We start from the raw sequence: 19,475 nt of genomic DNA on the forward strand, positions 1-19,475 counted from the left end.
CATGGCTATCATAGCATACTTCAGAGGCATGCCATTCCATCAGGATTACGGCTAGGTGGGCAGTCCTGCATTCTTCAGCAAGATAATGACCCGAAACACACCTCAAAGTTGTGCAAGAACTATCTGACGAAGAAGGAAAGTGAAGGACAACTCAATCTAATGACCTGGCCTGCCCAGTCTCCAGACCTCAATCCCCTAGAACTTGTATCCGATAAACTACACAGATCAAAGCAAAGCTACCCGCAAGTGCCTTACATCTCTGGGAATAGCTGCAGAAGTTCTCCAAGATGTTTGTGCCAACCTACCTGCCGAGTTCCTTCAAAAACTGTGCAAGTGTACCTAGAAGAATTTATGCTGTTTTGAAGGCAAAGGGTGGTTACACCAAATAAGGATTTGATTTAGATTTTTCTTCTGTTCACTCACTTTGCATTTAGTTAATTGATAAATATAATCTATTAACATGTCTATTTTTGAAAGCATTCTTACTTTACAGCATTTTTTCACACCTGCCTAAAACTTTTGCACAGTACTGTATGTGTATATATATACACACATACACACACACACACACATTGATTCTATTAAAATACCTTGTTATTATTGTCATTCTGTTTTTCTCCAAATATTAAAACTTGTAAATTGAATAATAAAACAAAAATTAAAATCTTAAATTCTTATATAAAGATGCTTTATTACTGAACAAGTAAAAAAAAAATACAGTGATAAAAATAAGACTCTCATTGCATAGTAGTTTGATCCATTCTTGGTATTAGTATCACTTTAATAAGACACACGTGAGCCTGTTACTTATACAATGGGGCTAATCAAGGATCCCTGAAATATACTGACCAGCACATATGATGTGCTAGTTATAGGCTACATGTGCTGCCCTGTCCTGGGTTTTCTTGGATTTAAACCTCAATAACCATGCATGGCAAGAGTTAGGACATATATTTTGGTTGTCAGTCAGTATCTTTATGTTTTGCATACACACATCCATGTTTTACCTGAACAAGGTTCTGGCCTCCTGGACAATGTACTTCCTTTCTGCATCTGTCTCCTGAGCCAGGCTGGACTGGGACTACCATCCCCAAGCGATCTGGAGCACTCTGAACCTCCCCCCACATTGCTGCTGTCATCAGGACTCAAACTAAATTTCACTGAATGCATTAGAAAAATCATAAGGCAGTACAATGAACCATTAACTAAACATATCATTTGAGATGGGAGTCATCCACTTCCAATCACTCCAATCATCCAAGAAGTGTGATTTGAATGTGAATGTGTTTTGTTTTTGGTTTTTTTACCATAAAAATGAGAAAGCTCTGATTAAGCTGCCCCTGCTCCAGACAGCTTTCGATGGCCACACTTCAATACATCATGATGATTAAACGATGTAAGTTTATATACAGGTATCCATTTGGAGATTACAGTTAAGTGGGATGGGGTTGCTTAATTACAGTCAGAGAGGTTAACGAAGGATGGCGGTAGTCCACAAAGCAGCAGTAGAAAGTGGTATCCTATGTCAGTAGCAGGCCACCCATCAATCTATGCATTGCATTAATGCAGCCTGTACAGATGATGACTGCTGAGGCTTTTGCTTGTGTAACACCAGCAAATTGTGCAGTCGTGTGGAAGCACCTGCCAACCGAACGCCCTATCAACGGTGACTAAGAGTAATTACCTTACATGTGTAATGTGGAGTAGAAACTAATCATTGGTATTAATACAGCATTACAATTACGGAACAGATGAACAATTCAGCTGCGATTTACTGTAAAATACAGACTAATGTAACAGCTAAATAATATATAAAAAAGGTAACGTTAACGTTGCTTTTACCACGGTATTAGTATTGCCAGGTTGTTCAGTGGTTCCAAATGATATAAAATGCGTTGGTAAAGGTGTAGCTCAACAAACAGAAAGTAAGACCCCAAAACCACCTCCTCTCCGGTATCCTGTCGCTAGTGCGTGGACACAAGTGAAAGCTCAACCCACGCAGTAGCCTAGTCCGTCGCTTTAGCAGTGACGCTCCCTCTCTGTGAGCGCACTGTGTGACATGGAACGCAGGCAGCTGAAGCCCTTGTCAGTCTGTGGTGGTCTGCAGGAAGTGATGCAGGGATAATTCCCATTAATATCCAGTTAATACGGTACTAAACTCCGTCACGGGTAGGTTTCGCTTATTATCTTTACAACACACCTTAAAAGCTAAAGCATCTGAGAGGAAACAGGCTACACTGCAAAAAAAAAAAAAAAAAAAGGCGAAAGCAAAAAATAGAAGCGATAGACAGGTGATATAGCTTTGCTTAACAAGAAGCCTCTCTCTACTGTTGCCTTGCTGTTGGACTTCGGTTCCGATGTGCAGGACGTGATGAGTGGATATTTCACAATAATACCACCATCTGCTTAAAAGGTGAGGAAAGTAGATTTTATTTTTGACTTTTGTGTTATTTTTTTTTTTTCACCTTTGTTGATATGATACATATCATTCGCGGTAAATGAGACGTTATCTCGAACGCAAACAAAACATTAGCTCCTGTTTTGCCTTGGTATGTTCTGTTTACACATCTAGGTTCGAAACATAGCAGTACTTCTTGTTAACACAGGTTTTGTCTATTTTGGTGTTTTGTTATTTAAGGACTATGTTATTAGTTCAACAGTAAGTTAAGGTAAGTAGTTTGAAAAACAAAACAGACCCACACCTAAATCTGAAAGTATGCAAAAGTCTTTAAAATCTCGCTCATAAAGGCATATATTTCATTGTCCATTTTTTCATTCTCTACCATACAAACTAGTGTGCTGAGCCTGCAAAAATATTCACACTGTGCCAGTATTTAAAATAGTGCCAATCCAAAATTGATTATCAGATTAGTCTGGCTCGATTGTTGCTGCATTTTTGAGTCGCTTCCAGTGTGTGTAACACACTATTAATGGACTGCTGGTACGTGGATTACAGGGTTACTTATGCTTTATTTTAGACTGTGTAGGTTTTCCATGTTAGCCGTGATCAGGGATGTTTTGGCTCATTATACCAGTCAGTTCCCGAGATGACTTAACACTGTCTTATTGTAAAACTTCGACCCAACTGGTGACCTTCCAGGTACTGACATCGTTCTGAACGAGCGAGATGACCGGATTAGCTGAAGGTATGGGATAACTTGTTATGAATACATTATTCACTTGAAGCAGCTTGTTTTCAGATAGGAGGGGAGTGGGTCTGGGGTGATATGGGGGTCTTGTGCTAGTAAACAAGTTAAACACAATAATCGCTGCTGTCTCGCCCCTCACACATTTGCAACAGCAAGAGTTTAACACAAGTTGGAAGAGGACCATTGAAATGCTGCGAATATTTACCCCCTGTCAAAAGCAGTGCCAGCTCTGTTCTGAGCATCTGTTTGAGGAAACATTTGGCCGATTTTACAGTGGCTTTTCAGAAGTATAAAACCATTCCACATAATTGCCAGCATGCTAAAATCAGTAGCATTTTAATTTATAATAAAGCTATTGCTACTGTGTGACTTTGGGTGGCCTACATGTCACCTCACCAGTAGCAACAGAAAATGCAGAACATACTGTGCTATAAAAGCTGTTGTGCACAATGCTGTGGGCACCAGTGGGCATGGTTTACAGGTCTTTTGAGGTCATTGTCTACAGAGAATAACAGAAATGTAGGTTAACCCGTTGAACTGTGGGCCTTTTAAAAGGGTGGGCTTTATGTTGCAGCACAGCACAGATACAGTGTCTCTATGCATTGGCTGTCCCATGGAAGTGATTCTGTGGTCCGGGATAACCACGACATTTGAATGGGGAACTGTACCCTACTAGGAGAAGCACAAAACAATGCAGTGTTCTGAACACAATCCATTGTGACTTTTTTCCAGCTATCTTTACCAGTCCTTTTTTGATGGAGGCTTTAGGCTAATTTTCACTCCCTGAAATACCTGTCGGTTTGGATCCGCATTAGGTATCAGGTGGTGAAATGACTGCAGCATGAATAATAATAAAATACTTAAGCAATTCATATCCTAATTCACTTTCAGGGTTAGCACAATGTGTAATTTGGGCAAGGCAGTTTCTTGTTAAATCACAGAACCACTTTCACCCTGATGTGACTTGGCTTTTGGAGCAGTAGATGAAAACTTAGTTCAAACTGATGGTGCTGTAACACCCAACAAGGAATCCTAGTTTCCGTGAGTAATCTCAATAATGATAAATTATGCCCTGTGTGTGTGTGTTTGTGTGTGTATGTATATATATATATATATATATATATATATATATATATATATATATATATATATATATATATATATATATATTATATATATATATATATATGTATATGAATATGATAGATAGATAGTACCTATAGAAACTATACACCCCCTTTTAAAATGTTCACCTTTTGTTGCCTTATAGCCTGGAATTACATTTTCTTCATTTATCTACATATCCTACCCCACAACTTCCAAGTGGAAAAAATATTCTAGAAATTTGTAGAAAATTAATTAAAAATAAAAAAAAGCTGAAATAGCTTTGTTGGATAAGTGTCCACTCCCTTTTGTAATAGCAATCCTAAATTAGTGTAACCAGTCGCCTTCAAAATCACACACCAAGTTAAGTGGCCTCTCCCTTTTTAAATTGTAGTGTTTCACATGATTTCAGGATAAATTCAGCAGTTCCTCTGCTGGGTAGTGCATTTCAAAGCAAAGTCTCAACCATGAGCACTAAGGCTCTTTCAAAAGAACTCGGGAACAAAGTTGTTGAAAGGCACAGATCGGGATGGGTATAAAAAAAAATATCAAAGGCCTTGAATATGCCTTGGAGCACGGGCAAGATGATTATTAAGAAGTGAAAGGTGTATGGCACCACCAAGACACTGCCTAGATCAGGACATCCCTCCAAACTGGATGACCGCGCAAGAAGGAGACTGATCAGAGAGGCTACCAAGAGGCCAATGGCAACTTTGCAAGAGCTACAGGCTTTTATGGCCAAGACTGGTCAAAGTGTGCATGTGACAACAATATCCCAAGCACTCCACAAATCTGGCCTGTATGGTAGGGTGGCAAGAAGGAAGCCATTACTCAAGAAAGGCCACCTTGAATCCTGTTTTGAAGTATGCAAAAACACACTCAAGAGATTCTGTAGCCATGTGGCAAAAAGTTTTGTGGTCTGACGAAACTAAAATTGAACTTTTTGGCCTAAATGAAAAGCATTGTGTTTGGCGCAAACCCAACACAGCGCATCACCCAAAGAACCCCATCCCTACTGTGAAGCATGGTGGTGGCAGCATCATGTTATAGGGTTGTTTCTCATCGGCAGGGACTGGGGCACTTGTCTAGATAGAAGGGAAAGTGAATGGAGCAAAGTACAGAGAAGTCCTTCAGGAAAACCTGCTGCCCTCAGCAAGAAAGCTGAAACTGGGACGGTAGTTCACCTTTCAGCATGACAACGACCCAAAGCACACAGCCAGAGCTACACTGGAGTGGCTAAGGAACAAAAAGGTAAATGTCTTTGAGTGGCCCAGTCAGAGCCCTGACCTAAATCCAATCAAAAATTGTGACTTTGAAAAAAAAAGCATGACTTGAAGATTGCTGCCATCAACGCTGCCCAAGGAACTTGACAGAGCTTGAACAGTTTTGTAAAGAAGAATGGACAAATATTGCCAAATCTAGGTGTGCAAAGTTGATAGAGACCTAACCCAACAGACTCACAGCTGTAATTGCTGCCAAAGGTGCATCCATCAAGTATTAACTCAGGTGGGTGAAGACATCCAATTATGATCTTTCAGTTTTGTATTTTTTTAGTATATAATTTTATTCTCAATAAAAGCTTTTTTCGCTTTAAGAGTGTGGGGTATGGTGTGTAGATTTTTTTTTTTTTTTTTCCCACGTAAATGCATGAAACTCTGAGGCACTGACACAACAAAATATGAAAAAAGTTCAAGGGGATGTAGTCTTTCTATAGGCACTGTGTGTGTGTGTGATATATTTTATATAGGTATTTTAATTGACTGCTTTATGGAAGATGTTGACTGTGTCTGTGGTAATAATTCAGGAGCATTTGTCACTGTTCAGGAAGAAAAGTGGGTGGATCAGGGGTGATGGAAAGCTGTTAGATCTTAGAATAGCTCTCAAAGAAATGTCTTGGGAAATAAAATGAATTGTCATGGTAACATTTTCATTAGATGAATGTGGGGGCCATATCTTCCATACAGCACATGAGTAAGGTTTGAGGAGGGTTACATTACTGTGCTGGAAGTAGTTTAAAATGTAGTGACCAATGTCTTTTTTCAGGTCCAGATTCGTCCAGCTTGCGTTGAAACAAATATGCAGTACTCAGGCTTGTCAAAAATTAAAGTGAATTTCTTTTTGATAAGTCTGTAATAATATGAAATCTAATTTGATCCCGTTTAAGCCATTCATCTACAATAAGCTATGTTTTTCCTGTGATGGCCTGTTGTGTTTTGTACAACTAAGATTTATTGTAATACTATTAACAAGTCTCTTCTCGGAGGTACCACTATATAATATATATATATATATATATATATATATATCTCTATATATATATATATATATATATATATATATGCGGATTGAACCGCTCCGAGGTTAAATTGGTCTCTGTTTTAAAGGACCGATTCCCAGTCCCACTTTGGCCCGTTTAACATTGTCGCGCGGACTGATTAATTAGCTCACCGATGTTTACACTGATACTGCTTCTGGTGACAGGGCTCCCCCTAGGAGAGTTGAGCATCTCTAAAGCTGTCCTATATTAATATTTTACAGTGAGTGAATACATCTGAACTTTTCATCTGTCTTCTCAGGCTTTCACTGTCATTTTTGCAAAAACAAAAAACATAATCTACATGGCCCTGATCTTCTATATACATGACTATTATCTCTTTCTTTGTGTGAGATCTTCGTAATATAGTATGCTTTTATTTAAGAAGTACTAATGTAGTCCCCTTTTTAGGGATCAGCTTTTACCTTGGTCTCTATCTATTGTACTGCAATTTGGAACACTTTCATACGGTAACCTCTGTGTCTAACCAAGTGTCTGACAGACTGAACCTTGCTGACAGTCAGAGTTGCACAACATCTAAGTAGCACTTGCTGTACAAAGTGATGTGTCAGCCACTATTGCACGGGACTACAGTACAGTATGGGCACTGGCTGTGACCAAACCCTCCAAGGAATTCTGTGTTACTAAGCTCTGAGTTTCAACCACACCTCGAACAAAAGAGCCACATGACCTGGAAGATTGCTGTCGAGACACGGCTCCAATCCCTGTGTGTCTCCTCAAACAAGGAAACTTGCTGTAGCAGCTCCCTCCATGAGGCTGAATTCCTCAGGAGCTATGTTAGGAAGGCTAAGGCTACACCTCAAGAACAGAAAGTTTTATATAACCAATTTTGGACTTTTCTTTTTTTAATGAGGAGGATTTAATTAAACCAAATGCCATCAGAAACCATGAATCCTGTTTTATTGATTTGTGCTGTACCTACTGCAATCCAGCAAATTGGAATAGGCCACTCCATTAAAGTGGTGTACGTTGCAATCGAGTCATTCATACCTGATTTCAATCGCAATCCTAAGGTTTTTGTGGTGGTCCTGCTGTGCAGGTGTTTGGTCGTCAAGGTTTTGTCAGTAGTACAGTATTGAAGACTGCTGTACAAACTTGGTCATACTTAGTCTTGGAGTTGTAACAAGTTTCAAATAGTGATGTCCAGCACTGGTAGGAATAACAATGTAATAGTCTTTCTGCATTTCTTGTGTTATATCCAAACCTTAGTAAATTAATTAGGCTGGCCCTAAACACATCTGAAGGCAAATCTATTTGCTAGTCATGCAGCACCTGTTCCAAACTGAAAATGAACAGTGCCAACAAATGAGATGTGTTTTATATATTTGAAGCCAGGATTGGGATTGAGTGCTTGTGTGATTAGTGGAAATGGTACTGTGAGTTTCAATGTGTATTCTGCCCTTTGGCTGTTAACAGGATAGGCCTACTGTGTGGCATTTTTCAACCACAATGAATGAATGAAACTTCAGGAAATGTGTTATACTATTTTATATATACTCTGTATATATAATGTGTATTTTATTTTTTATGCACTTCTTTTTTTTTTGTGGGGAGGGGGGGTATATTAGATTTGTCATATGAGCTAATATAATAGTACTTGGTTTTCCCATCTGTTTTGTATAGTGCGGTATATACAGGATCCTTCTCCTGTCTTGTGAAATGTTCCCTTGACAGCAGAACCCCTGGGAACTCTTGCAAGGTCTCGGAGTCTAATGATTAATAACCGTTTTTACTTTATGGAAAGATTTCCATTACACGAGAGTAGATTTTAAACTTCATGCTGATTTGTACTCTGCTCTTGCCAAGATAAGCACCAACTAAGACTTAGCTTATAGTAAACTAATGTGATCCATCTGCATCTCCATCCATTTGCGTTGCTTTCCATCTGTAGATATCCTTCTGTCTGGTGTTGATTGCTGAAGTGTAATGTTGGCTCCAGAGATCAGCTTATTTTGCCTCCCTGTGTATAAGTTTGTGCTGTTTCAAAAAAACTGCATAAGTAAATGTATTTAGGGTAAGTCCTGTAATACGGTAAAATCTAGTCTCAAATCACCAGCACCTACTAAAATGTAGATGCCTGTTTATCAGATGAAGAATTGGACACAACAGGGTTAACAGATTAGTCCTTAGTTTTAATTCCTATGCCAGTTCTATATCTAAACCAACAGCTTGCAAGCCAGAAACAGAATCTGGCACATCCTGTAATCTTAGCATCGATAAACTAGACTTGGATCTACTGGAGCGTGCCTCTTTCCAGGTCACAGCAGTGCTAACATTTGACCCAGCAGACTACCACAGTCAAATAGGAGATAATTGCTTTGTAGTCTGAGGCACATGGTGTTTTGTAACTGCCTTGTTACGAACTGCTGAAGACTTGACATCAAAGCTGATCTTGCAGTATTAATTCTTGACACAAACCTTGTTGTGGGATATTGATCTAAATATTATTAAAAGTAGTCCAGCCGAACACATACAGTACTGTTTCTGATTTGTACTCAGGGCAAATAGAAATGACATTACTGTCAATAAACAGTATTGGTGTTGGTATCCTTCAGTACACAGCTAGAAGAGCCCAGACCCTGATGTCTGAATACCTCATTCCCCACGCTGTTTACTGATGATTGGAGGGATGTTAAGGCTCGTGCTTTGCCAGGTTTACTGCTGTTTTTTCAGCTGACTCCCTGCAGCCCTGAGGTGACATTGCCAGCAACGCTGCGTCATGTTCTTCCCTCACTCTGGAACGCGTGGCTTCCTCTTTCCTCTTGCTGAGACATTCAGCTGTTCAGGTGGATCTTTGACTCCATTTGGGCTTAAACTGAGCCCAGCAGGACTTTGCATCTCTTTTGGCTGTAATACTTAACTCAAAGTAATACAAACAGTGTTTACACCCAGTGGAGATTTATTGCCCCCCTTATTAACATTGTTGGGGCAATATAGATACTTGCATACCAAAGTCAACCAACCAAAATGTTTGCTGGGTTTAAAAAAAAAAAAAAAATATATATATATATATATATATATATATATATATATATATATATATATATATATATATATATATATATATATAATAAAATTTGTTTGATTTCTCTGTTGCCAGTAAACTACCCTTAAGTTTTTGGTGGCACTGATGAATAACCAAGACTGACTGACTGATGAATAATCAAGACTAACAAGTCTGACAATCGTTTGTATTATTGAGCAATCATTTAGTTGCTGGCCTGCTGTAGCTGTTGAATGTTCATCGGAACTTATTACTGTATTGCATATTATCACCAGCATTCCTATGCATTGGCAGGCTGGTCATACAAGTAAATAGTACTTTTAGGACCTGGTCCTTTGCCAACAAATAGTCTAAACTCTCTTTTAAGGAGGCAGTGTGGTCCAGTGGTTAAAGTCCAGGGGCTTGTAACCAGAATGTCATTGTTTCAAATCCCACCTCAGCCACTTACTCACTGTGTGACCCTGAGCAAGTCACTTAACCTCCTTGTGCTCCACCCTGCGGACGAGTTGTTAAATCAGTGTCTTATTGTAAGTGACTCTGCATATAATGCACAGTTCACAGACTACCTCTGTAAGCACTTTGTGATGGTGGTCCACTATGAAAGGTGCTATATAAAAATAAAGATATTATTATTATCTTCTCAAGAAAGCGCTATGTAAAAATAAATATTATATTATTGTTATATTGCATGAATTATAAAAGACTTGGGAAGGAATGGGTTGGGATGGGGTAATTTATTTTATCTTGATTAGTTCAAATCAAAACCTAACCCTTTTGCACTTGTCGCACTTAAATGCCAAACAAAGCCCATTATGTGGTATTTTGAGTATTGCTTTAGAAATGAGCATTATTTGGTACTTCCAGTACAGTGTACTAATTAAGCCTTGTCTAGCTGTCCTTCAGCACATGTTATATATAGCAGTTCCAATACTTTTATCCTTCCTATTTTATGTAGGTCTGTATCATTTGGCAATTGGATGGTCTTGTATTTAGAATACAGTGCCTATGTGTTAAGAGTTCTGCTGGAATCCTTCCTTCGATCATGAGTTACTGTGAGTATTTCTAATGTGTTTTCAGAAATTCATAAGAGGTGAACCTAAATATACCAACATTTGGCAGTCATGTTCTGAAGTGATCACATCAGGAATTTGTATTAAGACTCTTTTTGTAAGTATTTTGATTTCATGCCTTCTAAATTAGTTTTCATTTCTGTGGAATTGTTTCATAGTAAACAGTTTTTTGAAACCACACTAGGCTGATTTTTAACATGGTATTTCAGTTTATTTTCCGGCTATTGGTACTCATGTCGCACTTTTAGAGTGTTAAAGCCATACATTCATTCTTGACTGGGTATGCCAGTGCTCACATGCTGATATCCTTCTTGATCTCTTGTTTTTAAATTATAGGTGACGGTGGTTGGTTATCAGAACAAGGAAACTGGTTATCTTTTTTTATTTTTGCATTTTTTAAGAAATCTAAATTGACAGTTTTAATTGTGCCAAGTACATTAGCAACATTACCTTTTCATTTTTAGAGCATGTAGAAAACAAACTAGTACCAACAAGTGGGCAATGCTTTCACAATGGCACAATCGGAGAATTGTTTGTGCTACACTGTCATAAGTGTGTCACTACAAGAGTTTAAGATTTTTTTCCAGGGCATGTTTCCATATAATGTATGGGGAATATAAAGTATACATATTATTTTACATAGACTTATAAAGATTTACATGCAATGCCCAATTGTGCAGACAAAGTTGTTACAAGTGTCGACTGATTTGTTTTGCATTCATGGGGACTTTTGTGGACAAAGGCTGGTCGCTGACAGCTTTATGCATGAAAAATGCATTTGAGATTTGCTTTATTGTACTATATCTTGTAGATAAAAGGCAAACCTCACAAACAGACCTGTGAGAAATAACAGTCTTATTTCCCCAGCAGCACTGATGGCATGTTGAGGTATACGGCAGGGCAGCAGCGGCTGTGGATGAGAGGGAGTTTAGCCTGAAGGTGGGAAACCTGCTGCTGAGCTGTTGCTTCCAAAACCATGGGCCAGTGTGTCACCAAGTGCAAAAACCCGTCTTCCTCGCTGGGGAGCAAGAATGGTGACAAGGAGCCTGGTGGCAAGTCGCAAGGCAAGAAGAGCCACAAGGAGGAGCTGGGCCCAGGCAAAGTTTCTGGGGACCCCCTTGCCAACGGCACCAAGAAGTTGGAGGTGATAGAGGCCATGCAACTTACAGCCCCGTCAGGTGACACTCTGAAGGAGGAGCTGGTTTCCAACGGCGACGAGTTCTCTGTGGACCGGATCGAGGAGCTGTTCAAGCGATACAAGGACGAGCAGGAAGATGAGATCCTGGAGGAGGGAATGGAGAGCTTCTGTGACGACCTCTGTGTGGACCCCGCGGAGTTCAGGGTGCTCGTGCTGGCCTGGAAGTTTCAGGCAGCTACCATGTGCAAGTTTACAAGGTAAGATGCTTTTAAACTGTTCTGTTTGGCACAAGTACATGGGAACAAGTGCGACAATAAGTCTTCAAATAAATCTGGCAACATTAGCAGGCAGTTATTTTGATCACCTAGGCAGTTTTACCAATTTCTAGTATATGGGGGTAAAGTTGCCATGTAACCAGGTCATCCCTACACGCAGCCTCTCCTGTGTTATTTACTCTGTGCATATTTGGTTAGCCATTTGCAAAAAGTGGCAAATCAATTCTTGTTGCATTTCTTTCCAACTACCCTATAACCCTCCATCAGAAGACTGTCAAACTACATTAACTCTTGAGATAAATATTGACTAGGTGTACTGTGTTTCAGAGCCGAAACTCACCCGTTTCTCATTCACTGGGTAACCTTTATCCTCTGTCATGGTGCAAAATAAAAGGCTGCAGTCATTACTTCCTTAAGTATCGCATAAGATCAACTGGAACGCTGCCTCGATGTAGAAAGATTATTAAAAAACAAATGATGGATTTTATGATCCTTGTCACAGTTGCATACTGATGTTGATTTCATTGGTTGTAACTGATGGGTGTAGCTGCTGACTAGATGCATCAGAGACCTATTGCATGTTACAATAAAAAGAAAGAAAAAGATAAGGCTGCATACAGTAAATGCCGTTGGTACAAAGTCTGCAGAGTGCAAAACTTACATTAATGTTGTTATTGAATACTGCCTGTGAAATAAAGCAGACCACATGAGTGCTGCAACAAATAGCAGCACTGCTACAAAGAATGTTTTTAGAAACTGAAATGCTGGGGATTCAGCTTGTAAAATCAGTGTCTGGTACAGTAACATCGCAACATGTTTTTTAATTAAAAATTAAAAATAAGTCCAACTCCTCTTAATAAAAAATGTTTTCTTTATTAAATGTTTAAATTTGAAACATTTGATTTGTGTTTCTTTAATTAAAAACATCTTGACCAGCCATGTGTCTCTCACAAATGCCACACCTACATGAAAATATGTAGCACTCCTGTGGATTTATAAAGACATTTCTCCAGCAGGTGTATTTGCTGTAATGACTAACTAGATGGTAAGAGGTTCTCCAGTTGTTACTAATGCATTTCCAGGTTTCTTTATAAATCGCGCCCCACATGAACGCCTGCTGACTAACGGTTACATCAATGGTGCCAAACTGAGACATCAGATGTTACACTGTGCAGGCCTTCTTCTCTAGCGAGCAACAGTTTTAATTTTTGTAGAAAAACAGAATAACAATAATAACAAGGTATTTTAATAGAATCAATAAAGGTAATTTGTGCATTACAATGCTTGATATTAACGAGGCGCTGACCAGTATAAGGTAATTACATTTAATTGATCCATTTGAAGTAAAATAATGAGTGCGACCATGAATGTTTTTACGGAAACTCTTTTGGTAAGCTATCTAAATTGAAAGTTGGGCTGAAAGAATTTTGAACTTTTGCATTGCTGTAGAGACTTTACTTTTACTATATATATATATATATATATATATATATATATATATATATATATATATATATATATATATATATATATATATATATATATATATATACACACACACACAAATGTTAATTTGATAAAAGGTGTATGGGAAGATTGGAGGTGTATACTGCCCCCTCTCTGTTAAGCATAGCACATGGGCTTTTATGCTGAAGTATGTGAAACTACGGAATCTTCATATAGCAGTTTTAATGTTATTAATGCCAAATGCATTATACTGAGTCGGACCGTTTATTTATTTATTTATTTATTTATTTATTTATTACTTCTGTTGTTTGATCAAACCCAAAATCAAAAATATAAACTGTTGCTGAGGATTGTACAGTATATTTACTGTACATTAACATTAGACCTACTGACTGCTGCAATGGCAATTGCAGAGCAATTACAAACAGTACGCACAGAAACCACACAGGTTTAGGACAGAGGTGTCTATAAATATTGGTCTGTTGTACAGTATCTCCATATATAGCACACATACACAGCAAGTAAGGCTTTCTTCAGGTCGAAGGGATAACATGGATACTGTTATATTTTTTTTCCTTCTGTAACATCAGCACAGTGCACATCCTTTCCCATAAGGACTGAGCAATCTTGCAGATTCTTCTAATATTTCCAGGATTCCCTTTCCATGCAAATATACAGTACAGAGTGCACAGTACTAATATTGTATCAAACCTCTGAAATGTTAGATTATATCTGTAATCCATATGAAGGGATACACAAAAAAAGAGGCCTTGTGGTACATAATTTCAACCAGGAATCTGTGTGCAACACAAATACAAAGCTTTTAATACAGTAACACTTTCTGCTGTTGCTTGGTGTACAGTTGGATTTGTAGTTACCATTGTCTCTCCTAACAATGCTATCAGCCAAAAAAAGAAAAAGGCAGACTGACCCCTTGAAAAGACTGGGAGTTTGGGATGAGTTAAATAGATGGGTAATTATTAGCCTAGCGCTTTCCCCTTTTGAAATACACTCTCCATAGGGAGGTCTCTCCAGGGTGCGTAAGAAGGAAAAACGTAATTGTCATGTGCTGTTGTTTTTGTAGGCTTGTGCATGTATTAATATGATGCTAGTTCCACATATGCTTTGTAGTAAAACAAATGTCCAGGTCCCTGTATGTTTTAAAAAATATATATATATATAATTTAAAGGGACATAAAGGTGGTAGCAGCAGATTCTAGTGGGTTATGTCCCGGTTTGTTCACTTGTGTCTTCAATAAGTACTTCAGTCGAGGTTCTTTTATAGAGAAATAGCATCTGTGCTTCTCGGACGTTTCAAAGGTGTCCCAGGGGAACCACATGGTTGACAGCTGCAGTGCAGCCATACTTTGCAGAATGATAACAACAACACAACGAACAGTAATTCAGGACAGGCTAAAACAATAAAAACTACTTGGGGAAATTGCATTATGATCTTGGCAATAAGCAATTGGAAACCAATCCAGCCCTCCAGGAAGGTTCCACTCCACATTTTATAGGTATCCTAACAAAAATAATAATGAATTAATTCAACCTCTAACCAGATGAGATTAAGTAATGTATGTTGTGTGGAACAAATACTGTGCTGTACATCAACTTGAAATGCTGCCTGTGCACTGCTCAATATGAAAGGCAGACTACGCCAAAGTGTTTTATTTCTAAATATATCAAAACTCTATCGGTTGATATGATGACTGCCCCACATCCAAATCACACGATCGTTGCATAACACAGGCTTCCTAGTTTTCACTTTTGCATCAAGGGACCCCTGTATTTTTGATGCTGTGGTCACATGAGAGGGCTCTTCACTATATAGGGTACGTCTTCTACTTCACTTTCCATAAGAACAGGTGAGGAACTGAAAATGAACTCTTGTCAGGTTCGTAGAAATGTGTGTTTTTTTAATGTTCTTGGTACACAGGATGTGGCAATGTCTGTGTTTCCGGACATGTTACTTATTCTCTTTGCTGTGTCAGACTTGCATGTGTTACTCTAAGTACCTATAGAGAGCACTTGTTGCTGAATGTGTGTTGGCAGTTATGAGTACGGGAAGTGTGTTGTTTTCTTGTTTTTACTTTGCTACAAACCCTAGAGAATAGTGGTCTGGAGTGATTATTTTTTTTTGGGGGGGGGGGAGTTAGCAGTCATATAAATTCTGTGGGTTGTCTTCTGTTTTTTTTGTAGAGCTGCATGAAACGATTGTTTGTTTTTTCCGGTAACCGCTCCAAGGGTGAGGGTCATTGGTGTTGATTGGGCTAATTTACCATTCCAAGTGGAACAAGTGAAGAGACAGCTGCTTAGATTTCTGTGGATTGCTGTTCTCCACAGAGTCTAAACCAGCAATCATCATAAATCCAAGCAGCTGTAAATTAGCCCAATCCACTCCAATGGCCCTCATCTTTGGAGAACTGAAAAAAAAAAATAATATATATATAATATATATATATATATATATATATATATATATATATATATATATATATATATATATATATATATATATATATATATATTATTTTTTTTTCATACATATTCTGTCACAACAGGAAGGAATTCGTGGAGGGCTGCAAAGCGATCAAGGCAGACAGCTTGGAAGGGATCCACACACGTTTCCCCTACCTACTGGTGGAGGCCAAGATGGAAGACAAGTTCAAGGACCTGTACCGCTTCACCTTCCAGTTCGGGCTGGACTCCGACGAGGGCCAGCGGTCGCTGCACCGGGAGATCGCCATCGCCCTGTGGAGACTGGTCTTCACACAGAACACCCCCTCCATCCTGGAGCAGTGGTTGGACTTCCTGACGGAGAACCCCTCAGGGGTGAAAGGGATCTCCCGAGATACTTGGAACATGTTCCTCAATTTTAGTCAGGTGATCGGAACGGACCTCAGTAACTACAGTGAGGACGAGGCCTGGCCAAGCCTCTTCGACACCTTTGTAGAGTGGGAATTGGAGAGGAGGAAAAAGGTTGAGCAGGAGAAAAATAAATGTACTGAGTCCCCAAGCAGCACAGAGAGCCTGGCTCAGGACTGAGCGACTGTGTGATGAGCCGTGTGTGTGTGTGTGTGTGTGTGTGACAGACAGAGAGAGAGAGAGAGAGAGAGATCTCTTATTGTTGTAATTGAGTAAACTCTGGGCTTCTCTCTTCAGACTTTGAAGATTTAATATTGTTGTGGTTGTTTATTATTATTATTATTATTATTATTATTGTTTTATTTTTGGTGAGGGGGTGGGGGGAATCCTTTTCAACACCCTTGTTTGCCTTGTCTTTTGAAAGGGCTCCAAATACTGTATCATACTTTTAAAGCACTTTTATTTTGTATCTGATAATTTAATTTTTTTTTTTTTTTTGCCTCTGAATAGTGCAGTAGAGTAAAGCAGGACCTATTGTTGCACAATTTGTAATTATTTTGTGTGTCCCTTTTTATGTAAATTTTAGTATTATGAACTGCAATAGTGCTGGGGTTGAAATGCATTTTTAACAAGGCATCATGTACTGAGTATAGTGCAGTTTGCCACCACAGTGATTTTATTTTAATTTTATTTTTTTTAATACAAAAAACACAGTGGTTTATATTAATATAAACAGTGTTACTCATTTACAGCTGTTACTTTTTAATTTATTAAAATTGAACCATCAAGTGCTATCGCCATGTTTTAATGTTCTCTGGTCTACAAAAAGGAAAGTCTCTCTTTTTTTTTTTTTTTTTTTGGTTGTCAAGTGTAGACATTGTGAACCACAAGAAGGACTGTGAAGCAACACAAACCCACAGGGGATAACTGTCGCACAAACCCATGTGGAATTTAGGGGGTTTTTTTACAGGTGAAGCAAGACCGCTAGAAAATCACACCCATGTTTGAAATAGACCCCTATTGCTTCAGTGACAGAACGGTAAATAAAGGTGGGATTGATCTAGGCTGCGGTCAGTGGTAGTAAATGTACTTCTATTATAGATACATGATGTCTGCAGTGTTTCAAAATGATATACACTGTCTGGCAGAAATATAACTACATCAGCAAGAGGCCATTATCGCTTGTAGGAAGTTGGTCCACACCCTGCTGCTTTTGACACTCCTTAGAAGGTATCCTCAGGTATTCCATTTTAATTAATCTTCAAATACCTTAAAACAAAAGGTTTGTAGCGTTGTAGGACTGTGTTGGTTAAATTCAAGAAATTAGTTACCTGATTGATAAGATCTTTGGGTAAATGGTGTTTTTTTTTTGTTTTTTTTTTCAGAAATACTATAGATATTTTGTGGAACAGTATATTTTTTCAAGTTGAAGACTAAACTGAATGTTTCTAATCTCAGAAAATGGATTGGAAAGGTTGAGTGTAAACCTTGTTAGAAGACTGTCAGCAAAGGCTGATTGGAATAGGTAGAAGTTGCAACCCTGGCATATCTGTGCTTCCTAACTTTAACTCTCTGGCTGATTTAAAAACTGTTATGCTACCTAAGATATGGAACAAATTGAAACCATTCCCTGCTGGGCACTATTGCTGTGACAAACCATAAAAAATGTAATTGCCTATAGAGTACAGTAGAATATTTTTCCTGTATATAAAACTGCTCAAAACAAGTCATTATTCTGCTTAATAAAATGCAATACAATTGTAATCTTTGTAAAATTAAATGCTTGAACATATCTTTTTTTTATTATAAAAAGGGCCTAGTACAACTGTGCAGTGTACACACATTCGCAGTATGCAGCTGGTTTGAGCATGATGATTAGGTAGTATTTGGTGTATATTTCCTTTCCCTATTTCCTTACTATTTTTCTGTGCTTAAAGAAAATGAATTGTGACTAAAAGTGCTAAAGTAAACACATGCACATGACATTTGGTCTTAATGAGGAGGTTATTATTAGCATGCTTGGGGGGGGGAGTAACTGGGTAAAATCATATTCTGTTTAATTCCTCGGTATTGCTAATGACAGCTAAACTTTATGTGCACTGTATCATGAAAGCCTTGTGAACTATCCAGTTTGCATCCCTAGATATTCGCCCTGTGAATCAAGCATGCTCTAGTCGCTGTTGCAGCAGCAGCAGTGGTGTGTTTTCAGATTACACCTTCAGGCTATTGTATAGCACGAAGCAAACAAATTAAAAAGAACTCTGCCCTTTTTCCAAGTGCTTTTTTGTTATACTGATTTATACTTTACTAGCTTTTATTGTTTTCTAACTTTAAAGAGGGCTGTACGTCTTTGAAATGGAGAGAATTCTGTAACACAGAGTCTTACATTTAGGCAAGACAAAGGATTTCATAATATAGATTAAAAGGCCATTTCTGCAAAATAAATGCAGTTTGAAAGTTGTAGCAATCATTGAAACAAATTATTGTTGTTCCAAAGCAGTTTCTCTCTTCATCTTCCTTGCTTAGTGCAGTTTATTTTGTTTGTTTTTTTTACTGTCTTAAATATAATTTTTTTTTTAACCTTTTTGCCTCCATTGCTTGCTCTCTGGATTTTGGACTTCCAAACATTTGCATTACATGGCTGGTAGAAAATAAATAAATACATAATCTAAAAAATACCTATGTAACTTAGCAAGCATGGAATATATTCCCCAATTATTATTATTTTTTTTTAATTGAACTTAAACTTATGAAGCAGCTACATTTATAACCAACCAGGTCTTTATCCAATTCGTATAGAAGAAATCGGGTGCACGCTTCTTGTAAATTCAACCAGTGTGATGTTTATTTGCTGAGAACAGCGAGCCACACTGATTATTGCTGCGATGCTGAGAAAAATGAGATGGATAGCTCAGAATTAGGTGATGGTTTTGAAGGTTGTCCATTGTCAGAGTTAAAATGTAAATAAAGAGAAGGTTGGTTGTGTGTTTTAATGGGCCCCATTAACAGAACTTTAAGGATTGTTTTAAGGAATGTTTTGCTAAGGACTGTTCCGATCTAGTTTG

General features: G+C 38.2%; 1 protein-coding gene across 8 annotated transcripts; it reads left to right on the top strand.

Moving 5' to 3' along the window:
* The first annotated feature begins 2,060 nt into the window (after positions 1 to 2,060).
* LOC121330789 (DCN1-like protein 3) lies at positions 2,061 to 18,190 on the top strand. 8 transcript variants are annotated; one of them, XM_041277564.1, is made up of 4 exons: positions 2,061 to 2,413; positions 10,548 to 10,644; positions 11,530 to 12,057; positions 16,107 to 18,190. In XM_041277564.1, the coding sequence occupies exons 3-4, from the start codon at positions 11,639 to 11,641 to the stop codon at positions 16,588 to 16,590; spliced, it is 903 nt and encodes a 300-aa protein (XP_041133498.1). In that variant the 5' UTR covers positions 2,061 to 2,413; positions 10,548 to 10,644; positions 11,530 to 11,638; the 3' UTR covers positions 16,591 to 18,190. The 8 variants fall into 8 exon arrangements, with proteins under 8 accessions (XP_041133498.1, XP_041133497.1, XP_041133495.1 ...); XM_041277563.1 differs by having other exon boundaries at positions 11,533 to 12,057; XM_041277561.1 differs by lacking the exon at positions 10,548 to 10,644 and adding an exon at positions 10,670 to 10,759.
* Positions 18,191 to 19,475: the final 1,285 nt, after the last annotated feature.

The sequence above is a fragment of the Polyodon spathula genome, chromosome 18 (assembly GCF_017654505.1).
Source record: "Polyodon spathula isolate WHYD16114869_AA chromosome 18, ASM1765450v1, whole genome shotgun sequence".
Taxonomy (NCBI): Eukaryota; Metazoa; Chordata; class Actinopteri; order Acipenseriformes; family Polyodontidae; genus Polyodon; species Polyodon spathula.

Coding starts and splice junctions, on each gene's coding strand:
- LOC121330789 (XM_041277564.1), top strand. CDS start 11,639: ATGGGCCAGTGTGTCACCAAGTGCAAAAACCCGTCTTCCTCGCTGGGG. Junction 12,058..16,106: donor ACCATGTGCAAGTTTACAAG/GTAAGATGCTTT, acceptor CTGTCACAACAG/GAAGGAATTCGTGGAGGGCT.